This window comes from Salvelinus fontinalis, chromosome 6 (assembly GCF_029448725.1).
Source record: "Salvelinus fontinalis isolate EN_2023a chromosome 6, ASM2944872v1, whole genome shotgun sequence".
Classification (NCBI taxonomy): Eukaryota; Metazoa; Chordata; class Actinopteri; order Salmoniformes; family Salmonidae; genus Salvelinus; species Salvelinus fontinalis.
The window spans coordinates 37,471,722-37,495,552 of record NC_074670.1 but is presented as its reverse complement, the minus strand read 5'-3'; the positions used below and the strand labels follow the sequence as shown (position 1 = coordinate 37,495,552).

The 23,831-nt window shown below is 43.7% G+C and overlaps 1 protein-coding gene across 1 annotated transcript in view; it reads right to left on the bottom strand.

Moving 5' to 3' along the window:
* Positions 1-1,133: 1,133 nt before the first annotated feature.
* The window catches only part of LOC129857783 (2-oxoisovalerate dehydrogenase subunit beta, mitochondrial-like), an 89,014-nt gene continuing 66,316 nt past the window's right edge, over positions 1,134-23,831 (bottom strand). The window contains exons 10-11 of the mRNA XM_055926340.1: positions 5,143-5,304; positions 1,134-1,604 (exon numbers count right to left, since the gene is read on the bottom strand). Coding sequence (XP_055782315.1) covers positions 5,164-5,304 — 141 coding nt within the window. The 3' untranslated portion in view covers positions 1,134-1,604; positions 5,143-5,163. The remainder of the gene's footprint in view (positions 1,605-5,142; positions 5,305-23,831) is intronic.

Below are 23,831 nucleotides of genomic sequence, written 5' to 3'. Positions count from 1 at the left end.
CACCTTCAAAATCCCATACGCCTCCTTGACGCCCCTTTAATGCTTATCTCTAGTCTCAGGGTCGGAGCTGTGGTTAGACATGTTGATTAAAGTGGGTCAGGCTGTCTACGCGTCCCAGGAGTCTTAAGGTATTTTTTTCATATGTGCATCTGGCTGAGGGTTGGGACATCAGAGAGGATGATTGATAGGGTACTTGAAGGCATTGGAGAGCTGATTGAGTCAGCCTTTTCTGTGTTCAATCCGCCACACTCATGTTTACTATCATTTATCAGGGTCATGTTCATTAGGCACCAAGTGTAAGAAAGTGGATTGAAACAGGGAGAGACTATTTGGACTTGTCCTATAAGAAACTAATTTGGGTTTTAAAAATTTTCCTTTTAGTGCCCTAATGAGCACAAACCAGATTTATTTAGCTAGGCAAGTCAGTTAAGAAAAAATTCTTATTTACAATGACGGCCTACCCCGTCCAAACCCTAACCTGGACGACGCTGGACCAATTTTGCGCCGCTCTATGGGACCCAATCACGGCCGGTTGTGATACAGCCTGGAATCGAACCAGGGTCTGCAGTGACACCTCTAGCACAGATGCCTCTGCGCTACTCGAGAGCCCATGGAGGTACTCCACAACAGATTCAGTAGATCTTACTCAAATGTTCTCAAAGGTCACCTGCGTAGCTTCATCATAAAAGTGAATGACCAGTATAAAAACTCTACTATCTCAGCTATGAAAACCATCAAGACATTAAAGTGGCAATCAGCAGTTGAAACAATAGTGTACTCCCCGCCACTGTTTCGCCAAAAAGCTGAGGGATGGGGCTAGAGAAATGTAACCACTCAATTTCATAGATAGAGCTATGGATGCAAGGACTGACCATCCATGATATAAAAATGATAGTAATCATATTTTGAGGCTATACAGTGTTTGTATACATTGACTGCATTTACAAACATTGGAGTAAGATAAGCTTATATTGATGGTTTTGATGGGTTACGACAGTTGAACTCATGAGACATAAGTCATATTCTTCAAGAATCAATGGGTACATATTAATTTATAAGTTAAAAAATGGATGTAGTTACTTCAGATTGTCCCTTTAAAGAACTGTCAAAACATAATGAGGCTGATGTACCACTGCAAGGACAATCACTTTATTTTCATACTAAAATAAAAAACAGGTCCATTATTTTTAGTACAGTCAACTTGATGTGAAACAAAACTAAGATTAGAAAGACAAAGAGTCATTCAAAGAGTAAAATCAAACAGGGAAGACTGATTCAGAGTTCCTATAGAATAACACTTACTGGTACTCACGTTAGTGTTTGTGAAACTGTCTGTGTGGATCTGATTTACCGTCAAAGCTAGAAAGCGTACAGTAGTAAGACAGACGACCAAGAGGACACCTATTCCCCATTTACAGAAATGGGGAATAGGAGTTCCCTAAACCAGAAGTAACAGTCTGTGCTTGCACACGGAGGGCCAAAAGAAACGTCTGGATTATGCTTCCTGATTGGATGGCCGACAAAGTGTATTTTCCTGGATAATGTCCATTGGTGAGAACAATGGCGAGAGAGAGCTCTGAGTCCAGGTCCTCCGAGACGTGGCTCTGGGAAGAATAAGGAGAAGAGAAAGGTTCAGTACGTCAGTCCAGATATCACACTTGACATTGCAGAGGGAGAGAGAGAGCGCGAGAGAAAGGCGGGGGTTGACTCATGTAGAATTCAATTTACCATCCCTTTGGTGACTTCTTCCCAGGCTTATTTTTACAACATGGTGCTCAAAACGACACAGGCAATTAAAAAAAAGGGATTAAAAACACAGCCGATCAAGGCGAATGACGACAGCGCTCTCCATTTCACAGTGAATTACTCATCAACGCTGCCACAAATAAAAGATAATCATTTGCACAAACTATAAAAAAACAGCATGGAGTTCAATTGGAGACATGAAGCATAATCATTCAATCTAGACGTCTTGTCAGTCAGCCATAGTGAGATGTTTGAGGACAATTGCAAGCAGCACAGAGATCAGGATTGCGTTCCGTGGGGTGTAATGTTTGATTTTTCAGATAGAAATATATCATGCAGAACTGGTCCTCAGTCATGTCAAATAGGGAATCAGGTCAGCTCTACGAAATACAGTGGGAAGAAAATGTATGTGAGAACCCTTTGGAATTACCTGGACTTCTGCATAAATTGGTAATACCATTTGATCTGATCTTCATCTAGATCACAACAATAGACAAACAGTCTCCTTAAATTAATAACAAACAATTATACGTTTTCATGTCTTTCATTAATTTCTGGTTGACCCTTCTTTGGCAGCAATAACCTCAACCAAATGTTTTCTGTATTTGCGGATCAGACCTGCACAACGGTTAGGAGGAATTTTGGATCTTCCTCTTTACAAAACTGTTTCAGTTCAGCAATATTCTTGGGATGTCTTGTGTGAAGTGCTCTCGAGGTCATGCCACAGCATCTCAAATCGGGTTGAGGTCAGGACTCTGACTGGGCCACTCCAGAAGGCGCATTTTCTTCTGTTGAAGCCATTCTGTTGTTGATTTACTTCTGTGTTTTGGGTCGTTGTCCTGTTGCATCACCCAACTTCTGTTGAGCTTCAAATTGGCAGAAAGATAGCCTAACATTCTCCTGCAAAATGTCTTGATAAAGTTGGGAATTCATTTTTCGGTCAGTGATAGCAAGCTGTCCAGGCCCTGAGGCAGCAAAGCAGCCCCAAACCATGATGATCCCTCCATCATACTTTAGAGTTGGGATGAGGTGGTGATGTTAGTGTGCTGTGCCTTTTTTTCTCCACACATAGTGTTGCGTGTTCCTTCCAAACAACTCAACTGTAGTTTCATCTGTCCACAGAATATTTTGCCAGTGGCGCTGGGGAACATCCAGGTGCACTTTTGCAAACTTCAGATGTGCAGCAATGCTTTTTTTTGGACAGCAGTGGCTTCTTCTGTGGTATCCTCCCATGAATACCATTCTTGTTTAGTGTTTTACGTATCGTAGACTTGTCAACAGACGTTAACATGTTCCCAGAGATTTCTGTCTTTAGCAGACACTAGGATTCTTCTTAACCTCATTGAGCATTCTGCACAGCTCTTGTAGTCATCTTTAGAGGACTGCCACTCCTAGGGAGAGTAGCAACAGTGCTGAACTTTCTCCATTTGTAGACAATTTGTCTTACCGTGGACTGATGAACGTCAAGGCTTTTAGAGATACTTTTGTAACCCTTTCCAGCTTCATGCAAGTCAACAATTATTCATCTTAGGTCTTCTGAGATCTCTTTTGTTCGAGGCGTGGTTCACATCACGTAATGCTCTTGTGAATAGCAAACTCACATTTTGTGAGTGTTTTTTATAGGGCAAGGCAGCTGTAACCAACATCTCCAATCTCATCTCATTGATTGGACTCCAGGTTAGTGGACTCCTGACTCCAATTAGCTTTTGGAGAAGTCATTAGCCTAGGGGTTCACATACTTCTTCCAACCTAGACTGTGAATGTTTAAATAATGTATTCAATATAGACAAGACAAATATGCCATACAATTCACATTCAATGCCATACAACTCTCCTTCCGTGGCCTCCAATTGCTCTTAAATACAAGTAAAACTAAATGCATGCTCTTCAACCGATCGCTGCCTGCACCTGCCCGCTTGTCCAACATCACTACTCTGGACGGCTCTGACTTAGAATATGTGGACAACTACAAATACCTAGGTGTCTGGTTAGACTGTAAACTCTCCTTCCAGACTCACATCAAGCATCTCCAATCCAAAGTTAAATCTAGAATCGGCTTCCTATTCCGCAACAAAGCATCCTTCACTCATGCTGCCAAACATACCCTTGTAAAACTGACCATCCTACCAATCCTCGACTTCGGTGATGTCATTTACAAAATAGCCTCCAAAACCCTACTCAATAAATTGGATGCAGTCTATCACAGTGCCATCCGTTTTGTCACCAAAGCCCCATATACTACCCACCACTGCGACCTGTACGCTCTCGTTGGCTGGCCCTCGCTTCACACTCGTCGCCAAACCCACTGGCTCCAGGTCATCTACAAGACCCTGCTAGGTTAAGTCCCCCCTTATCTCAGCTCACTGGTCACCATAGCAACGCCCACCCGTAGCACGCGCTCCAGCAGGTATATCTCTCTGGTCACCCCCAAAACCAATTCTTCCTTTGGCCGCCTCTCCTTCCAGTTCTCTGCTGCCAATGACTGGAACGAACTACAAAAATCTCTGAAACTGGAAACACTTATCTCCCTCACTAGCTTTAAGCACCAGCTGTCAGAGCAGCTCATAGATTACTGCACCTGTACATAGCCCATCTATAATTTAGCCCAAACAACTACCTCTTTACCTACTGTATTTATTAATTTTGCTCCTTTGCACCCCATTATTTCTATCTCTACTTTGTACCTTCTTCCACTGCAAACCAACCATTCCAGTGTTTTTTTACTTGCTATATTGTATTTACTTCGCCACAATGGCCTTTTTTATATTTTTATTTATTAATATATTTTATTTGCCTTCACCTCCCTTATCTCACCTCACTTGCTCACATTGTATATAGACTTTTTTTTCACTGTATTATTGACTGTATGTTTGTTCTACTCCATGTGTAACTATGTGTTGTTGTATGTGTCGAACTGCTTTGCTTTATCTTGGCCAGGTCGCAATTGTAAATGAGAACGTGTTCTCAATTTGCCTACCTGGTTAAATAAAGGTGAAATAAAAAATAAATAAAAATACAATCATGTATGTGTTATTAGTTTAAGCACACTTTGTTTGTCTATTGTTGTGACTTAGATGAAGCTCAGATCAAAATTGATGACCAATTTATGCATTTATCCAGGTAATTCCAAAGGGTTCACATACTTTTTCTTGCCACTGTACATGTCTATTGGCAACGTTCCAGAACATTGCGACTCCTGAACACATAATTGATATAAGGCTTCTGATATAATCTACATTGTTCTTTATGAATCATTGTTAAAAAGTGGTTGGAGGTGATTTTTGATTAGATTTACTTTTTTTTGGGGGGGGTGGGGGGGGGGGGTTCAAAAAGGTGCACAGTTAAAAACTACAAACCCCAGAGAACAGACACATCTATTTCCAACGTGGTACTCACCTGGGGATCAGTAGTTGGAGATCAGTAGCTGATCAACTTCTTGACGGCGTCAAAGCACTTCCACTTGTCTGGGATGTAGAAGGGTTCGAAGATGTGGGGGAAGGGAGTGTCGTAGCCGCAGACTCTAGCGATGGGCGCCTCTAGGTTGAGAAAGCATTCCTCCTGTGGACACACAACAGGTACGTACGTGGTCAGTCTCACTCTCTCAGCAGTCACATCACATCCCTCTGGACATGGATGACAGGCTCTGCTGGTGTTTGGGTATTCGCAACAATTCGTGTTCCTTAGGGCATGCGTGGGAAAAATTTAGCAAGTGGAAATCTGAAAGTATTCATAGTCAGACATGTTCAAATAGCACCTCCCCGTTTTACTAGGTTTCCATCCTTCTTGTGCCCAAACACGACCCAGTTAATACAACCGTTTAAATCGGACTTTGCATTACATACACAGGGCCAGCATTTTTCTTGACCACATTCCCTAAGTTCTAGACCTCAGCTGAATCTGGTAATGAATGGTGTGGCTGTTGAGCAAGTTGAGCAGACTAAATTAATTAGTGTTACCGTAAACTGTCATGGTCAAAACATATAGATTCAATGGTTGTAAAGATGGGGAGAGGTCTGTCCGTGATAAAGAGATGCTCTGCTTTTTTGACACCACACTCCACAATGCAATTCCTGCAGGCTCTAGTTTTGTCTAATCTTGATTATTGTCCAGTCGTGTGGTCCAGTGCTGCAAGGAAATACCTAGTTAAGCTGCAGCTGGCCCAGAACAGAGCGGCACATCTTGCTCTTCATTCTAATCAGAGGGCAAATATAAATACTATGCATGCCAGTCTCTCTTGGCTAAGAGTAGAGAAGAGACTGACTGCATCACTTATTTTTTATAAGCAACATTAATGTGCTGAAAATCCCAAATTGTTTGCATAGTCAACTTACACACAGCTCTGACACACACACTTACCCCACCAGACGTGCCACCAGGGGTCTTTTCACAGTCCCCAAAATCCAGAACAAATTCAAGAAAGTGTACAGTATTATATAGAGCCATTATTGCATGGAACTCTGTTTCATCTCACATTGTTCAAATGAACAGCAAACCTGGTTTCAAAAAACAGACGAAGCTACACCTCACGGCACCACGCCTCTCCCCTATTTGACCTAGATAGTTTGTGTGTATGCATTGATATGTAGGCTACGTGTGCTTTAAACATTTTTTGATGTAGTTCTGTCCATGAGCTGTTCTTGTCTATTAATGTTCGGTATTATGGCACGTTTCATGTGGTCCCCAGGAAGAGTAGCTGCTGCTTTTGCAACAGCTAAATGGGAATCCTATTACAATACCAAATACCAGAATAAACTCCAGGCCCCTGTTCTGTGCTTGACACCGAGACAGTGGAGTGGAATCAGCTTCACTGTCATGGCTGTAGCCACAGTAAATGCTAGAAGTGCTTCACTGAAACATTGCCAACAGGTTCAGTGAACTCACTACCACCACCCTTAAGAGTTGGAGACAAATGGCTTATTTAAAATCACAGCTCAGAGCTGGCCAACGCACAGCTTGTGTTTTGGCAGCGCTGGAAAACAAGCCATCACTCATGTCTCTATTGGCTTTTGACCTCCTCCCACAGCATCTGAAATGCGATGAAGGGGCCAATAGCTTCCACAGGAGAGAAAAGCCATCGCTGAGCCAAATTAACCAGAAGATCTTAGTAACTAGCATTCACACACACACAGACAGACAGGCTAGCCCTACTCTGTAGACATTGTGTTGTATTTGCATGTTTCCGCAATAATATGGTTTTCATCTCCTCAAAAACATCTGGCAGGGTTCAGAAGAACGTCAGGCTCCATGAGAAAGCCTTTGTGCGTCTCCGTATTTCACGGACTGTAAAAACCCAATAGAGAGCCTGCAGATGCGTGTCGGCTCCACGTCCCCAGTACCGTGCCAGGCCCGCGGAGTCCAATTCACAGCTATAGCTTTAGCATTGCCAGCAGCAGCATGTCCCAGGATCCTTTGATATGTTAAAAGGGAATTAGCAGACAGACGAAATGGTCCTCTGGGTTATAAGGGTTTACTGTACCACGAGACGGGAATACATATGCAGTATGTATATGCAGTTCTATTACCACTGTGGTACAACAGAGGTCATAAATCAGTGTTAAAAGCAATTCAGTTTTTTCCAGGTGTTAGGTTCTAAATGAACCTATTAACTCATGGACGATTAGTAAAGCTTAAACCAAGTTAATTCACCCATTAACTTGGTTTGGGTCAAGACAGCTGCACAGACAAAGACATGTGTCCACCAGTGATAGTATATATACACCCCAATTTGGGTGGTTTCCTCCTCCTCTTTAAATATTACATCTTTACTGCATGGCAAGAAGTTAAGTGATACGGGCCACAAACTGTTCCTTCTCCCTTAAGGTGACCTGACCTCGACCCGCTTCCTCACTAATCCACAGCTCTCCACCCTTATCAGTGGCTGCCAACATCTGATCGTCTTCCCTGCACTCAGTACATTCCAAATTTAATTGCCTCCACTATATACATTCCTCCAACAGATAATCATTAACTTCTGGTGTAGACCCTCTAGACCGTAGCACTCAATATTTCAATAGAATACCTGATAATTAAAACAGGATTTGATCCCTAAGAAGTTAACGGGATCGATTTGACAACATCCGGTGAAATGGCAGAGCTCCAAATTCAAATTAAATTATTAGAAATAATTAACTTTCATACAATCACAAGTGCAATACACCAAATTAAAGCTTTACTTCTTGTTAATCCAGCCACCGTGTCAGATTTCAAAAAGGCTTTACGGCGAATGCAAACCATGCAATTATCTGAGGACAGCACCCCATCAAACAAACTCAGACAATCATATTTCATCCCGCCAGGTGCGACACAAAACTCAGGAATAACGATATAATTCGTGCCTTACCTTAGAAGAGCTTATTCTGTTTGCACTCCAATATGTCCCATAAACATCACAAATGGTTCTTTTGTTCGATTAATTCCGTCGTTATATATCAAATGTCCATTTATTTGGCGTATTTGATCCAGAAAAACACCGGTTCCAGCTCGCGCAACATGTCTACAAAATATGTAATAAGTTACCTGTAATCTTTGTCCAAACAACTTTAGGTATTTTTTTAACGTAAATAATGGATACATTTAAGACGGGATAAACTGCGTTCAATAGCCGATAAAAACAAAGTGGAGCGAGCTTTTAGGTCGCGTGCCACTAAAAAAACAGTACACTAGACTCGTTCTGAACAGCCCTACTTCTTCATTACACAAAGGAAAAACATCAACCAATTTCTAAAGACTGTTGATATCCAGTGGAAGCGATAGGAACTGCAAGCAAGTGCCTTAGAAATCTAGATCCCCCATAGAAAACGCGTCGAAAAGAGTGACCTAAAAAAAACAAAATCCTTGACGGTTTGTCCTCGGGGTTTCGCTTGCCAAATAAGTTCTGTACTTCAGAGTGTTTTCTATCCAAATCTACTAATGATATGCATATCCTAGCTTCTGGGCAGGCAGTTAGCAGGCAGTTTACTTTGGGCACGCTTTTCATCCGGATGTGAAAATACCGCCCCCTAGCCTAGAGAGGTTTAACACTATTCCAAGTTTAGGAGTCAGAACCCAGAATCCATCACAAGTTTACAGTGTGCTCATGTGTATGGCTCATGGCCCACTGTAGTGTATCAAAGGGGGGGTGGGGGTGTCATTACTCAGCCCACAACAGCCTCGCTAATTAGTGGTGCTTAGCTTTAATGGATGCCTGCAGTTAGTGCCAGCCAGCATCCCCTCCCCATCCAACCCTACCCCTCCTTGGCCAAGTGAGCCAAACGGTTTCCATGGATAAGTCCTTCTGTCCCCTCCAACAGTCTAGGGCAGAGCTGGGAGACTGGGCATGATGCATTGTATGTATAAGACCATAAGTTCACATTCTATAGTCAAATATATCGATTCACCTATTGCACCTAGTTTGAGGCAAGAACATGAATCAATTTAGCCTCTAAGGTTAAAATCTTATAAGCGCAAAATTAGTTTTCACAGTCTTGATGAACTTTAATAGCTCTTCAACACTTGGAAGGTGAAGATTTTCTTGACGCAGAACTCTCAGAAAGGACGCTCACAATGTCGGGCAGTGGAATGTATGCCACTAAGGAAAATAAAAACATTTGAACTGCTATTTAGATTCTTTGACCTGTTTTCCTTGCTATGTTGCTCAGTGGAAAGCTATTCCTGGTCATGGGGGCTAGGAGTGTAACAGTGTAAAAGGCAGACACGTGTGTGGCAGCTGGAGGGGGCCTGCAGTGGACTTCAGTGACAGATTGACAGCACACTTAATCATCAAGATGAAGATTAAAATTTAAGATGAGTCTGGTCAGGCCTGCATTTTTGTAGAGTTACATCAGACGTGTGATAAATCCTATCAGACGTTTTGAAAGAATGAAAACATGTAGCATAGGCCATGTAGCCTAGCCCATCTCTCCTAATTCACTGTCACGATAGAGGACCATCCGTGTCTCTAGAGTGCAGAGCATTAAGGGAGAACGTCTCATGAGACAGTCTATGATCCACAGGCAGACAAAGACAGTACTAAAGGCTTTTTCCTGTCAGATTCCAAACTGTAATCTCCTCTAAATACACTTACTTACTGGAAGCAGGAGGAAAGAACAGTCTGGTTGCTTGTCACCACAGCTAAATGGTGATGTGCCACAGAACTCCGATTTCACTCAAATCGCTGTTTATCTTTGGAGAAAACACATCATTATATGCAATCTGACTTAAATGTCTGCATATAAATATGACAAAAATGGAGGACTGCATTTCTCGAGGAGGCAATATTGAAAAATATAAAAATACCAACTGGCGGGGGTTTAGATTTGCAGTTGCGCATTTTGCCTCCGGTCACACGGAAAAAGTGTGTCAGCGACAGCCACAGATTTGGGAATTCAGTCACTCCCGGGTTATACCAATATTACCAAATGGGACTGCCAACAACGACAAATCACACACTGCACTCTGGGCACACACTAGCTGAATCTGTATTGTGACTAGGAATCAACGTGGAAAATACATTGGATTTGAAATAAGTAAGTTATATGTTTTGATCTAATTTGAACCAGCGTTGTAAACATTGAAATTAGGGTAAAATGTTCAGTTAAATACATTGACTTAACCTGACTAACAGGTTGTTACATTAATCTAATTTCAACATAATCATCAGAACTATGTAATGTTGAAATTGCATTGAAAATGTCATGCAGAAACATAAAAAATATTTTTCATCCTATATTCAATTGGGTGGTTGAAATTTTGTTGAATTTCATGTCATTTTTACATTTTTAGGACTTTTAGTCGACTATTCGATTGTTTGGTTGATAGGCTGTTGGTCAACAAATACTATTTTATATTTAGTCCCAAATATAGTGCCTTTGGAAAGTACTCAGACCCCTTGATTTTTTCCACATTTTGTTGAGTTACAGCCTTATTCTAAAATGGATTAAATAAATAAAAATTCATCAGCAATCTAAACACAATACCCCATATTGACAAAAGCGAAAACAGGTTTTTAGAAATGTTTGCATATTTATAAAAAAGAAAAGAGAAATACCTCATTTACATAAGCATTCAGACCCTTTGCTTTGAGACTCGACATTGAGCTCAGGTGCATCCTGTTTCCATTGATCATCCTTGAGATGTTTCTACAACTTGATTGGAGTCCAACTGAGGTCAAATAAATTGATTGCACATGATTCGGAAAGGCACACACCTGTCTATATAAAGGTCCCACAGTTGACAGCGCATGTCTAGGCAAAAACCAAGCCATGAGGTCGAAGGAATTGTCCGTAGAGCTCAGAGACAGGGCACAGATCTGGGGAAGGGTACAAAAACATTTATATAGCATTGAAGGTCCACAAGAACAGAGTGGCCTCCATCATCAAGAAGTTTGGAACCACCAAGACTCTTCCCAGAGTCTTCTCGGGGGAGAAGGGGCTTGGTCAGGGAGGTGACCAAGAACCCGCCGGTCACTCTTACAGAGCTCTAAAGATCCTCTGTGGAGATGGGAGAACCTTCCAGAAAGACAATCATCTCTGCTGCACTCCACCAATCACACCTTCACGGTAGACTGTCCAGACTGAAGCAACTCCTCAGTAAAAGGCACATGACAGCCCACTTGTAGTTCACCAAAAGGCATCTAAAGACTCTCAGCCCATGAGAAACAAGATTCTCTGGTATAATGAAATAGAGATTCAACTCTTTGGCCTGAATGCCAAGCATCACGTCTGGAGGAAACCTGGCACCATCCTTACGGTGAAGCATGGTGGTGGCAGCATCATGCTGTGGGGATGTTTTTCAGTGGCAGGGCTGGGAGACAAGTCAGGATCCAGGGAAAGATGAACGGAGCAAAGGACAGAGATCATTAACGAAAACCTGCTCCAGAGTGCTCAGGACCTCAGACTAGGGTGAAGGTTCACCTTCCAACAGGACAACAACCCTATGCATACAGCCAAGAGAATGCAGGAGTGGCTTCGGGACAAGTCTCTGAATGTCCTTGAGTGGCCCAGCCAGAGCCTGAACCCGATCAAACATTTCTGGACAGACCTGAAAATAGCTGTGCAGCAACACTCCCCATCCAACGTGACAGAGCTTGAGAGGATCTGCAGGGAGGAATGGAAGAAACTCCAAATACAGGTGTGCCAAGCTTGTAGGGTTATACTGACTGTAATTGCTGCCAAACGCACTTCAACAAAGTACTGAGTAAAGGGTCTGATTACTTATGTAACCGTGACATTTCAGTTTACAATATTTATAAATTTGCAAAAATAAAAAAAACATTTTGATTGTCATTATGGGGTATTGTGTGTAGATTGATGAGACAAAAAATGTTGAATCCATTTTTGAATAAGGCTGTTACGTAACAAAATGTGGAAAAAGTCAAGGGGTTTGAATACTTTCCGAATGCACTGTATATATTATATATATTTTTTAAATGGCACACAAGACATCCATTATTCACACCTGTCTAAGTGGACTAATCCATTGCAGAGGCTGTGGCAATGGCACACCGGTAGTAAGTCTATATTTAGAGTACATTCCCATAATTTCTAATCTACAATGTTTGTTTGGTTACGGTCATTTCTGTTAATACATTCAATATATGACGACAGTCTTACCTTTCTCATTGTAGGAGTGGACACCGTATGCAGAACGCACAACCTAGGCTACACTTTCATTCCAATTACGAATTGTCAATTTATAAATTGTCTTTTGTTTGGAGCGCTCCTGTCAATCTTGAGAAAGGAAATGCATCTGATTACGTATAGAAGTAGGCCTAGGCTACCTGGCCTGCGAGCAAATGTAGGCCTATAAATGTGCCCAGATCTGGGGATCTGATACTATTTCTGACTGTCTTAACTCACCACCACTGTGGAGCTTCTCAGTCATTTTTTCTTCGCCTTTAACAGCGAGTAAACAAAGTCTGTTTTTACATCCATTGAGAATGACAATAGTTCCTCAACGTAGCCTATTTGAAAAATCTTTCCAGCTCTCTCCCTTTCGATAACAACTCAGCATGAAAAGGGGAAGAAAATGTCATGCTCCAAAAAATAGGCCTACCTGATTACTTCTTATCTCTTGCGCAAATAGCCTACAGCTGTGTGTCAGGAGCTCACTGGTGTGGGAAACTGAGGGCCCATAAAATTTTATTTAATGTTGTAAGTTTGCTAGCACTAGCTTCGGGCTGGACCAAGTTAATAGTTGACACAAATGTTTCAAGTTCCTCGCAGACAGGCCATGTGTAGCCAATATGATTTATAGGATATTTATTTTTAAAATCAGGATATTGGCTACCTGCAGGCTGCTATTTTTACATATTGGCAATAGCAATAGAAAGTTACTTTTAGATTGGTATCTTTTTCATTTAGAATTTTGATTACCGACGTGACATTGATTCAGATTTGAAGACTATTATAAATTGAAACTGTTCCACGAAAATGTGCATTTAAAAATCATAACTGGCACGCAGATCCGTAGAAATGGTACAATAAATTGGCACTCTAACTAGTTAGGATATATTGATCTCTGGCTCCCTCTTTAGTAATTTGTGCATCTTCATTTTTAATTACAACGCTTAAAGCATCAGACAAGCTCAGTAGCCTAGATATAGTTAATTTTATTAAAACATATGAAAAAAATCACATTTAAACATTTTGACTGATCGATTGGCTGAAAGAACAGACGACTCTCGGTCGACTAAGATTTTTTTTTTTGTCGGGGACAGCCCTAGACATTTTATTTGAACTTGTTTAAATGTTGATAGTAAAATGGTATGTTTGAATCAACATCGTTTCAGTGTCATGCCTCATGAACCTAAACACAGAGGTATATTGAAATAAAATGTGAAGCCAAAATCCAACGATTCCTGCCTGAACATTGACTTCTACTGGTATACGAGGGGCAATGCACTTCAGAGAGAACAAGTCTACCGTCCAGATGATTACCTCTATGTACCCTGCTTAGATTTGGAAACAAGCGGTGTTTAATTCAGCGGAGCTACCCTGTCAACACATTTAGACATTGATAAACTTCTATACTAATTTGAGTAGACTACCAAAATAACACTGAATAGTTGAAAGTAACTAACTTTTCTTACATAAGTTGTATGTGAAAGTCAATTCGGAGTAAGGTTGAGTTTATGTAGGCTACATTGACATGCCCAATAAAGGACAACATAATTTCAACATTTAGCTAGGTATACTCTCATTCATCCATCTTTGGAAGTTTACAAATAGCTACCATTAGCCCTATAAATAGGATGCCAAATTCATGATACTAATAATAATATTACACTTTTACCTTTGGATATGGTCTTTTATGTACGTTATTCATAATATTTATTTAAAACGTCACCCCGTTCACGATAATGGTTTGCTCCGACACACAGTGAGTCACGTGGCCGTGGCTTGCTATACAAAGCAGGCAGACTGGCATTGAGGCATTCAGTTACTGTTGCATTCAAATAGAACATTAGAATGGGCCAAACGAGTGACCTAAGCGCCTTTGAGCGTGGTATGATCGTCGGTGCCAGGAACGACGGTTCCAGTAACACCGTTTCCAGTATCTCAGAAACGGCCGGCGTCCTGGGCTTTTCACGTTGATGAGAGGTCGAAGGAGAATGGCAAGAATCGTGCAAGCTAAGGCAGACCACAAACAGGAAAATAACGGCGAAGTACAATAGAAGTGTGCAGGAAGGCACGCACAACTTGTCGGTCCTTACCACAGATGATGACCACACCGGTTTCCACTCCTATTACATAAAAACATGGAGAAGTGGCTCCAGTGGGCACGCGATCACCAACACTGGACAATTAAGGAGTGGAAAAAAGTAACCTGGTCCAACAAATCCCAGTTCCTGTCATGTTGATGGCAAAGTCAGGATTTGGCATAAGCACCATGAGTCCATAGCCCCATCCTGCCAGGTGTCAAACGTACAGGCTGGTGGCGGTGGTGTAATGATGTGTGGAATATGTGTGGATATGTTCGATTCATGTCTCAATCTCAACCAATAATCTAAGCTAAAGAATAGCACTAAATCAAATCAAACTTTAATTGCACTTCAAATAAAGTTTGATTTGATTTAGTCCTATTCTCTAACTTAGATTTTTGGTTGAGATGGAGGCATGAATCCAACATAGTAATAACTTGTAGACTACATTTGAAAATCAACCAACCATCCTTCAGACAATATCCAAACATAAAAGTGTATTATTAATATCATGAATTTGGCATCCTATTTATAGGGCTAAATGGTACATTACCAAAAGTATGTGGACACCTGCTCGTCAAACATCTCATTCCAAAATCATGGGCATTAACATGGAGTTGGTCCCTCATTTGGGGCTATAACAGCCTTCACTCTTCTGAGAAGGTTTTCCACTAGATGTTGGAACATTGCTGCGGGGACTTGCTTCCATTCAGCCACAAGAGCATGAGTGAGGTTGGGCACTGATGTTGGGCGATTAGGCCTGGCTCACAGTCGGCGTTCCAATTAATCCCAAAACTGTTTGATGGGGTTGAGGTCAGGGCTCTGTGCAGGCCAGTCAAATTCTTCCACACCGATCTCAACTAACCGTTTCTGTTTGGACTTCTCTCTGTGAACTGGGATATTGACATGCTGAAACAGGAAAGGGCCTTCACCAAACTGTTGCCACAAAGTTGGAACCACAGAATCGTCTAGAATGTCATTGAATGCTGTAGCGTTACGATTTCGCTTCACTGGAACTACCGAACCATGAAAAACCGCCCCAGACCATTATTCCACCACTAAACTTTACAGTTGGCCCTATGCACTGGGGCAGGTAGCGTTCACCTGGCATCCGCCAAACCCAGATTTGTCCGTTGGACTGCTAGATGGTAAAGAGTGATTCATTGCTCCAGAAAACGAATTTCCAGTGCTCCAGAGTGCAGAGTCCAATGAGCTTTACGCCACCCCAGCCAACGCTTGCCATTGTGCATGATCTTAGGCTTGTGTGTGGCTGCTGGGCATGGAAACCCATTTCATGAAGCTCCCAACGAAGTTATTGTACTGACGTTGCTTTCAGAGGCAGTTTGGAACTTGGGAGTGAGTGTTGCAACCAAGGACAAGGGTCTGAATTTAGATATTTCCGTTTAGTATTTCTTTATACATTTGCAAACATTTCCAAAAACCTGTTTTTGCTTTGTCATTATGGGGTATTGTGTGTAGATTGATGTGGGGGGAAACAAACAATTTAATCCATTTTACAAAAAGGCTGTAACGTAACAAAATGTGGAAAAAGTCAAGGGGTCTGAATACTTTACATTTACATTACATTTAAGTCATTTAGCAGACGCTCTTATCCAGAGCGACTTACAAATTGGTGCATTCACCTTATGATATCCAGTGGAACAACCACTTTACAATAGTGCATCTAACTCTTTTAAGGGGGGGGGGGGTTAGAAGAATTACTTTATCCTATCCTAGGTATTCCTTAAAGAGGTGGGGTTTCAGGTGTCTCCGGAAGGTGGTGATTGACTCCGCTGACCTGGCGTCGTGAGGGAGTTTGTTCCACCATTGGGGTGCCAGAGCAGCGAACAGTTTTGACTGGGCTGAGCGGGAACTGTACTTCCTCAGAGGTAGGGAGGCGAGCAGGCCAGAGGTGGATGAACGCAGTGCCCTTGTTTGGGTGTAGGGCCTGATCAGAGCCTGAAGGTACGGAGGTGCCGTTCCCCTCACAGCTCCGTAGGCAAGCACCATGGTCTTGTAGCGGATGCGAGCTTCAACTGGAAGCCAGTGGAGAGAGCGGAGGAGCGGGGTGACGTGAGAGAACTTGGGAAAGTTGAACACCAGACGGGCTGCGACGTTCTGGATGAGTTGTAGGGGTTTAATGGCACAGGCAGGGAGCCCAGCCAACAGCGAGTTGCAGTAATCCAGACGGGAGATGACAAGTGCCTGGATTAGGACCTGCGCCGCTTCCTGCGTGAGGCAGGGTCGTACTCTGCGAATGTTGTAGAGCATGAACCTACAGGAACGGGTCACCGCCTTGATGTTAGTTGAGAACGACAGGGTGTTGTCCAGGATCACGCCAAGGTTCTTAGCACTCTGGGAGGAGGACACAATGGAGTTGTCAACCGTGATGGCGAGATCATGGAACGGGCAGTCCTTCCCCGGGAGGAAGAGCAGCTCCGTCTTGCCGAGGTTCAGAATACTTTCCGAATGCACTGTGTGGCGCAGCACATAAGAAAGCATCAGTGAGATCTCACTACTGGGGTGTACTTTCCTCTGCCTAGTCTCTCAGCACTGTTTAATCTGTACCTTTATCAGACTTACATAGGCTCTCCAATGACTGATTATCAACAAACACAGGCCATTTCAACACCGCTCTGAGGTTGACAGCAGCCCATCTATTTTTTTATTTTATTTTTTATTTTTTAATTTTTTAAATCACTTTTTATTTTACTGGGTTTACAAATAATACATAGTGTGGTCATTTTTTTTTTTAAAGACATCTTGGAAAATCCATTTTGATCTTCAAAGTATTTGTTTACTTCCATGATTCCCATTTGAACAATGGTTTCAGAGGGTTCAAAGACAGCAGCAGTTAATGGGTTCATAAAGACTGGAAGCTTTTAGAGACTGATTAGAGGAGTTTAATTAAAGACTTCCTGTGTACTAGTACTTACATATCACTTACTATGCAACTTCCTGGAAGGAAAAATGAGTCACATTCTCTGATCATCCTATTGAAGGTCAAATTTAGGGAAATCCCTTGCAATTTAGATTAAAATCTACCCCTACAGGTAAAGGATGGCCCAGTATGGATGAATTAACACCCAAACTGGCCAAAGAGTGGTTCATGCTAGGCTGTTGCCATTCAACCCATCAATTGTCAAAAAAGAGAACATGGAGCTTGGAGCGATACCTCATATCCATACTCTACCACAGCCTGCAGGCTATCCATTTTGACTTTCCTCAGTGTGTGTGTGTAGCCTAACAGGCCTCTTCCATAAACACATCCCTTTGAAGGAGATTGGTGTATCCTGTGAGGGAAAGAGACGGGGCATCCAGCCATGCTTTTACAGTGGAAGGCGAAGGAAAACAAACAAGCTTTCTTTAAAACGGCCTAACAGGCAAACAAGGGCTCTGCTTCTGATTCAGAAGGCATGTATGGCAGAAAAACGCAGGCCTTCATTTTTGACCAACCCCAACTGGGCCGGAATGGAAGACGGCCATCTTTGATGTGAGGCCCGGACCAGTAGTACCACAGCTCAGCGATAAGCATTGGGTTGGAGTTTAATGCTGGACTCCGCGCCATTCCCATTACACACAAATAAAGGAAGGAACTCGGCAGAGCAACCAGAGTGGATGATTCCAACGTATCTGAAAGCTGTGGTAGGTCTACAGCAAAGGTTACGGGACCAAAGGCTGTGTATAATTAAGCAATAAGGCCCGAGGCGGTGTGGTATATGGCCAATATACCGCGGCTAAGGGCTGTTCTTAGGCACGACACAACTATTGCCATTATCAACTGGTTACCAACTTAATTAGAGCAGTAAAAACACGTTTTGTCATACCCGTGGAATACGGTCTGATATACAACAGCTGTCAGCCAATCAGCACTCAGGGCTCAAACCACCCAGTTTATAACCTGGGATTGGTGTTTGCAGTGACTGGGGAGATGCAGCATGAACTGTTCCTTAATAAATAAATACAAATCACATGGAAACTCTAGTTTTGCTTGTGTCTCTCAAGTAAAGCTTCATCCCTAAGTGTACTTCCATGTATAGCGTGAAACAGACTTAAAGCCACAGAGTTGCTTGTAAACACAGCCTCTACTGTACAGTCCAATCCCAGGGGTCTAGCCTATAAATACTATACAGTACCAGACTTTTATACTCATTCAGGGATTTTCTTTATTTTGACTACTTTCTACATTGTAGAATAATAGTGAAGACATCAAAACTATGAAATAACACTGTAGCACAGCGAGGTCCATGTGTTAATTGTCCCAAAGCTGTATGCACAGCAGTATGGGAGAGGCTGCTCAACTTTTCCATGGCACTCTTTGTATCCTTGAGGTCCATTGTAAGTCAGCAGAGAAAGCTCTGATAGGAGTAGAGGTCAGCCAATGACAACACCTTTTGTGAGGTGTAGTTAATCCACCGAATGGAAACTTTCCATCCCTCAACTCTGCAGTTCCACATTTTAAAGAAAGTAAAACTAATCCATAATTGGACCGTGCTTACACTGCCCTGAGGCAGTTGGCTTTGACCCGAATATCCTTTCGTTTCACCCTCCTGTCCAGACATAATACATTGACAAAGGCATTATATATAGCCACTCCTGGAGTCACTTTAAAACATGGAAAGGGGTGGAAAGAGTTTTGCACATGCCTCAAAACCAGATAACAAAACAGCTGAACATTGGGATAAGCCTACTGACGGCCTGATTTCAATTATTTATTCTTCAACAATCCAAATTAAAAAACAAGCTCCAGGGTGGGTAAATCAAGGCATACTCTCAGCCCTGTCACTTCGAAGAAAATCTATTTGCACATTGTTCAAAGTATATTTCACATAAAGAATAGAATAAAAGTTGAGTCCTGGACTCTGACAGCTGAGCATGCACTTTATCAATTGTAACAGTAACCCATACAAGACTATAAGCCATTTGTATCACAGGCCTTCATTCCCACCATGTGCCCCTGAATGGGATATTCCAGGCAGAGTCTCTGCTTTTGACTCTGGTGGTGAGGTGTGGTACAGGTCTCCCTCTCTGCTTTTGACTCTGGTGGTGAGGTGTGGTACAGGTCTCCCTCTCTGCTTTTGACTCTGGTGGTGAGGTGTGGTACAGGTCGCCCTCTCTGCTTTTGACTCTGGTGGTGAGGTGTGGTACAGGTCGCCCTCTCTGCTTTTGACTCTGGTGGTGAGGTGTGGTACAGGTCGCCCTCTCTGCTTTTGACTGGTGGTGAGGTGTGGTACAGGTCTCCCTCTCTGCTTTTGACTCTGGTGGTGAGGTGTGGTACAGGTCTCCCTCTCTGCTTTTGACTCTGGTGGTGAGGTGTGGTACAGGTCTCCCTCTCTGCTTTTGACTCTGGTGGTGAGGTGTGGTGCAGGTCTCCCTCTCTGCTTTTGACTGGTGGTGAGGTGTGGTACAGGTCTCCCCCTCTGCTTTTGACTGGTGGTGAGGTGTGGTACAGGTCTCCCCCTCTGCTTTTGACTGGTGGTGAGGTGTGGTGCAGGTCTCCCCCTCTGCTTTTGACTGGTGGTGAGGTGTGGTACAGGTCTCCCCCTCTGCTTTTGACTGGTGGTGAGGTGTGGTGCAGGTCTCCCCCTCTGCTTTTGACTGGTGGTGAGGTGTGGTGCAGGTCTCCCCCTCTGCTTTTGACTGGTGGTGAGGTGTGGTGCAGGTCTCCCCCTCTGCTTTTGACTGGTGGTGAGGTGTGGTGCAGGGTCTCCCCCTCTGCTTTTGACTGGTGGTGAGGTGTGGTACAGGTCTCCCCCTCTGCTTTTGACTGGTGGTGAGGTGTGGTGCAGGTCTCCCCCTCTGCTTTTGACTGGTGGTGAGGTGTGGTGCAGGTCTCCCCCTCTGCTTTTGACTGGTGGTGAGGTGTGGTGCAGGTCTCCCCCTCTGCTTTTGACTGGTGGTGAGGTGTGGTGCAGGGTCTCCCCCTCTGCTTTTGACTGGTGGTGAGGTGTGGTGCAGGTCTCCCCCTCTGCTTTTGACTGGTGGTGAGGTGTGGTGCAGGTCTCCCCCTCTGCTTTTGACTGGTGGTGAGGTGTGGTGCAGGGTCTCCCTCTCTGCTTTTGACTGGTGGTGAGGTGTGGTGCAGGGTCTCCCTCTCTGCTTTTGACTGGTGGTGAGGTGTGGTACAGGTCTCCCCCTCTGCTTTTGACTGGTGGTGAGGTGTGGTGCAGGTCTCCCCCTCTGCTTTTGACTGGTGGTGAGGTGTGGTGCAGGGTCTCCCTCTCTGCTTTTGACTGGTGGTGAGGTGTGGTACAGGTCTCCCTCTCTGCTTTTGACTGGTGGTGAGGTGTGGTACAGGTCTCCCCCTCTGCTTTTGACTGGTGGTGAGGTGTGGTACAGGTCTCCCCCTCTGCTTTTGACTGGTGGTGAGGTGTGGTACAGGTCTCCCTCTCTGCTTTTGACTCTGGTGGTGAGGTGTGGTGCAGGGTCTCCCCCTCTGCTTTTGACTGGTGGTGAGGTGTGGTGCAGGGTCTCCCTCTCTGCTTTTGACTGGTGGTGAGGTGTGGTACAGGTCTCCCTCTCTGCTTTTGACTCTGGTGGTGAGGTGTGGTGCAGGGTCTCCCTCTCTGCTTTTGACTGGTGGTGAGGTGTGGTGCAGGGTCTCCCTCTCTGCTTTTGACTGGTGGTGAGGTGTGGTACAGGTCTCCCTCTCTGCTTTTGACTCTGGTGGTGAGGTGTGGTGCAGGGTCTCCCCCTCTGCTTTTGACTGGTGGTGAGGTGTGGTGCAGGGTCTCCCTCTCTGCTTTTGACTGGTGGTGAGGTGTGGTACAGGTCTCCCTCTCTGCTTTTGACTCTGGTGGTGAGGTGTGGTGCAGGGTCTCCCTCTCTGCTTTTGACTGGTGGTGAGGTGTGGTACAGGTCTCCCTCTCTGCTCTTGACTCTGGTGGTGAGGTGTGGTGCATATCTCCCTGTCTGCTCTAAGCTCTGGTGCTGCAGGTCTTCCTCTCTGCTCTTGACTCTTGTTAAGTAGTGGTTTAGGTCTCCCTTCCTGGTCGTTCCCTTGAGAGCACTTGATATGTTGTTGTTATGGTAGTTCCCAGAGGCTTGACCCAGGTCCGATAGCTCAGCACCATTCTACTAAAAGCCCTATTTTTAGCGCCTTTTCCGTTTCATTGCGTTATCAGCGTGGCACCCACGCCACATCCTCGTTATTAGCGGGTGAGTCACCACAGTCCGGCGAGTTGTTGTAATGACTATCACCATTGGGCCATCTGGACAGGGGGCAAGTGGGCCCTCCAGAGCCAGTGCTGTCACGTTGCCAAGGGAACTAGGCCACGAGAGTCTGTGTGTGCCCTGCTCTTGAGGGGGGACAACGTGGCACATGGCTAAAACACCTGGATACACTTAGACATTAGACATGAGGTGCAAGTGCGTGTGATCATTTATTTTCTTTCAGTAGTGGTTGAGGATTAATTTGGCGCGAGATGAAAGCAGTCTCAACAATACCTCATCATACACAAAGCTCATAAAGCTAATGGCGATACACAATACAAACAAGGTATTAAACGCCATAAACTGTTATATTCACCATATGCTATCTCACATTCAACAATGGTTACCTCGGGACACAAAACATGTGAAAACATGGGTATGACTCAGACCATTAATCCTACCGATAAGCAGGTCTGGGGATAACAAAAACACGAGTGACAGCCAGGGAGATGAGAAGGACCAATTCCAGGGCTCTCATCTCAGCGCCGATGCAAACACACAAGGCATCATTCACTTGAGGTAATGCCTACACTGAATAGCATGCCATTATCCGGATACCTTTGAGTGTGGTCTAGGAAGAAAAAACAAAGCGATTGGCAGCCCTGCCGACAAGGTTCATAATCATAACTCAGCTCGTGGAGTTGAAACTGTGGCGTATGCCCTCTCACATTCTCCCTGAAGGGAACACAGCACATACTTTGATCATGCCCTCACCAGGCCAGAGCAGTCTTCACTAGACATAGGGAGGGAGGGAGGTATGGAGTGAGGGAGAGGGGATACACCTCCAGTACAGTACAGTCCAGTCCAAGGTTTGAGTGTTAGTTTCACCTGGCTAGATCTAATATATATTACTCATTTCAACTGACAAAGTCTACCAAGTTTCAGTATGACATATATGACACACAGTTGATGTCAGAAGTTTACATATACCTCAGCCAAATACATTTAAACGCAGTTTCACAATTCCTGACATTTAATCCTAGTAAAAAGTCCGTCTTAGGCCAGTTAGGATCAACACTTTATTTTAAGAATGTGAAATGTTAGAATAATAGTAGAGAATGATTTCTTTCTTTCATCACATTCCCAGTGAGTCAGAAGTTTCCTTGCACTCAATTAGTATTTGGTAGCATTGCCTTAAAATTGTTTAACTTGGGTCAAACGTTTCAGGTAGCCTTCCACAAGCTTCCTACAATAAGTTGGGTGAATTTTGGCCCATTCTGCCTGACAGAGCTGGTGTACCCGAGTCAGGTTTGTAGGCCTCCTTGCTCACACATGCTTTTTCAGTTCTGCCCACAATGTTCTATAGGATTGAGGTCAGGGCTTTGTGTTGGCCACTCCAATGCCTTGACTTTGTTGTCCTTAAGCCATTTTGCCACAACTTTGGAAGTATGCTTGGGATCATTGTCCATTTGGAAGACCCATTTGCGACCAAGCTTTAACTTCTTGACTGATGTCTTGAGATGTTGCTTCAATATATCCACATAATTCCCCCTCCCCCTCGTGATGCCATCTATTTTGTGAAGTGCACCAGTCCCTCCTGCAGCAAAACACCCCCACAACATGATGCTGCTACCCACGTGCTTCACGGTTGGGATGTTGTTCTTCGGCTTGCAAGCATCCCCCTTTTTCCTCCAAACATAACAATGGTCATTATGGACAAACAGTTATATTTTTGTTTCATCAGACCAGAGGACATTTCTCCAAAAAGTATGATCTTTGTCCCCATGTGCAGTTGCAAATCGTAGTCTGGCTTTTTTATGGCGGTTTAGGAGCAGTGGCTTCTTCCTTGCTGAGCGGCCTTTCAGGTTATGTCGATATAGGACTTGTTTTGCTGTGGATATAGATACTTTTGTACCTGTTTCCTCCAGCATCTTCACAAGGTCCTTTGCTGTTGTTCTGGGATTGATTCGCACTTTTCGCACCAAAGTACGATTATCTCTAGGAGACAGAACTCGTCTCCTTCCTGAGCGGTATGACGGCTGCGTGGTCCCATGGTGTTTATACTTGCATACTATTGTTTGTACAGATGAACGTGGTACCTTCAGGTGTTTTGAAATTGCTCCCAAGGATGAACCAGACATGTGGAGATCAAACTTTATTTTTCCAGAGGTCTTGGCTGATTTCTTTTGATATTCCCATGATGTCAAGCAAAGAGGCATTGAGTTTGAAGGTAGGCCTTGAAATACATCCACAG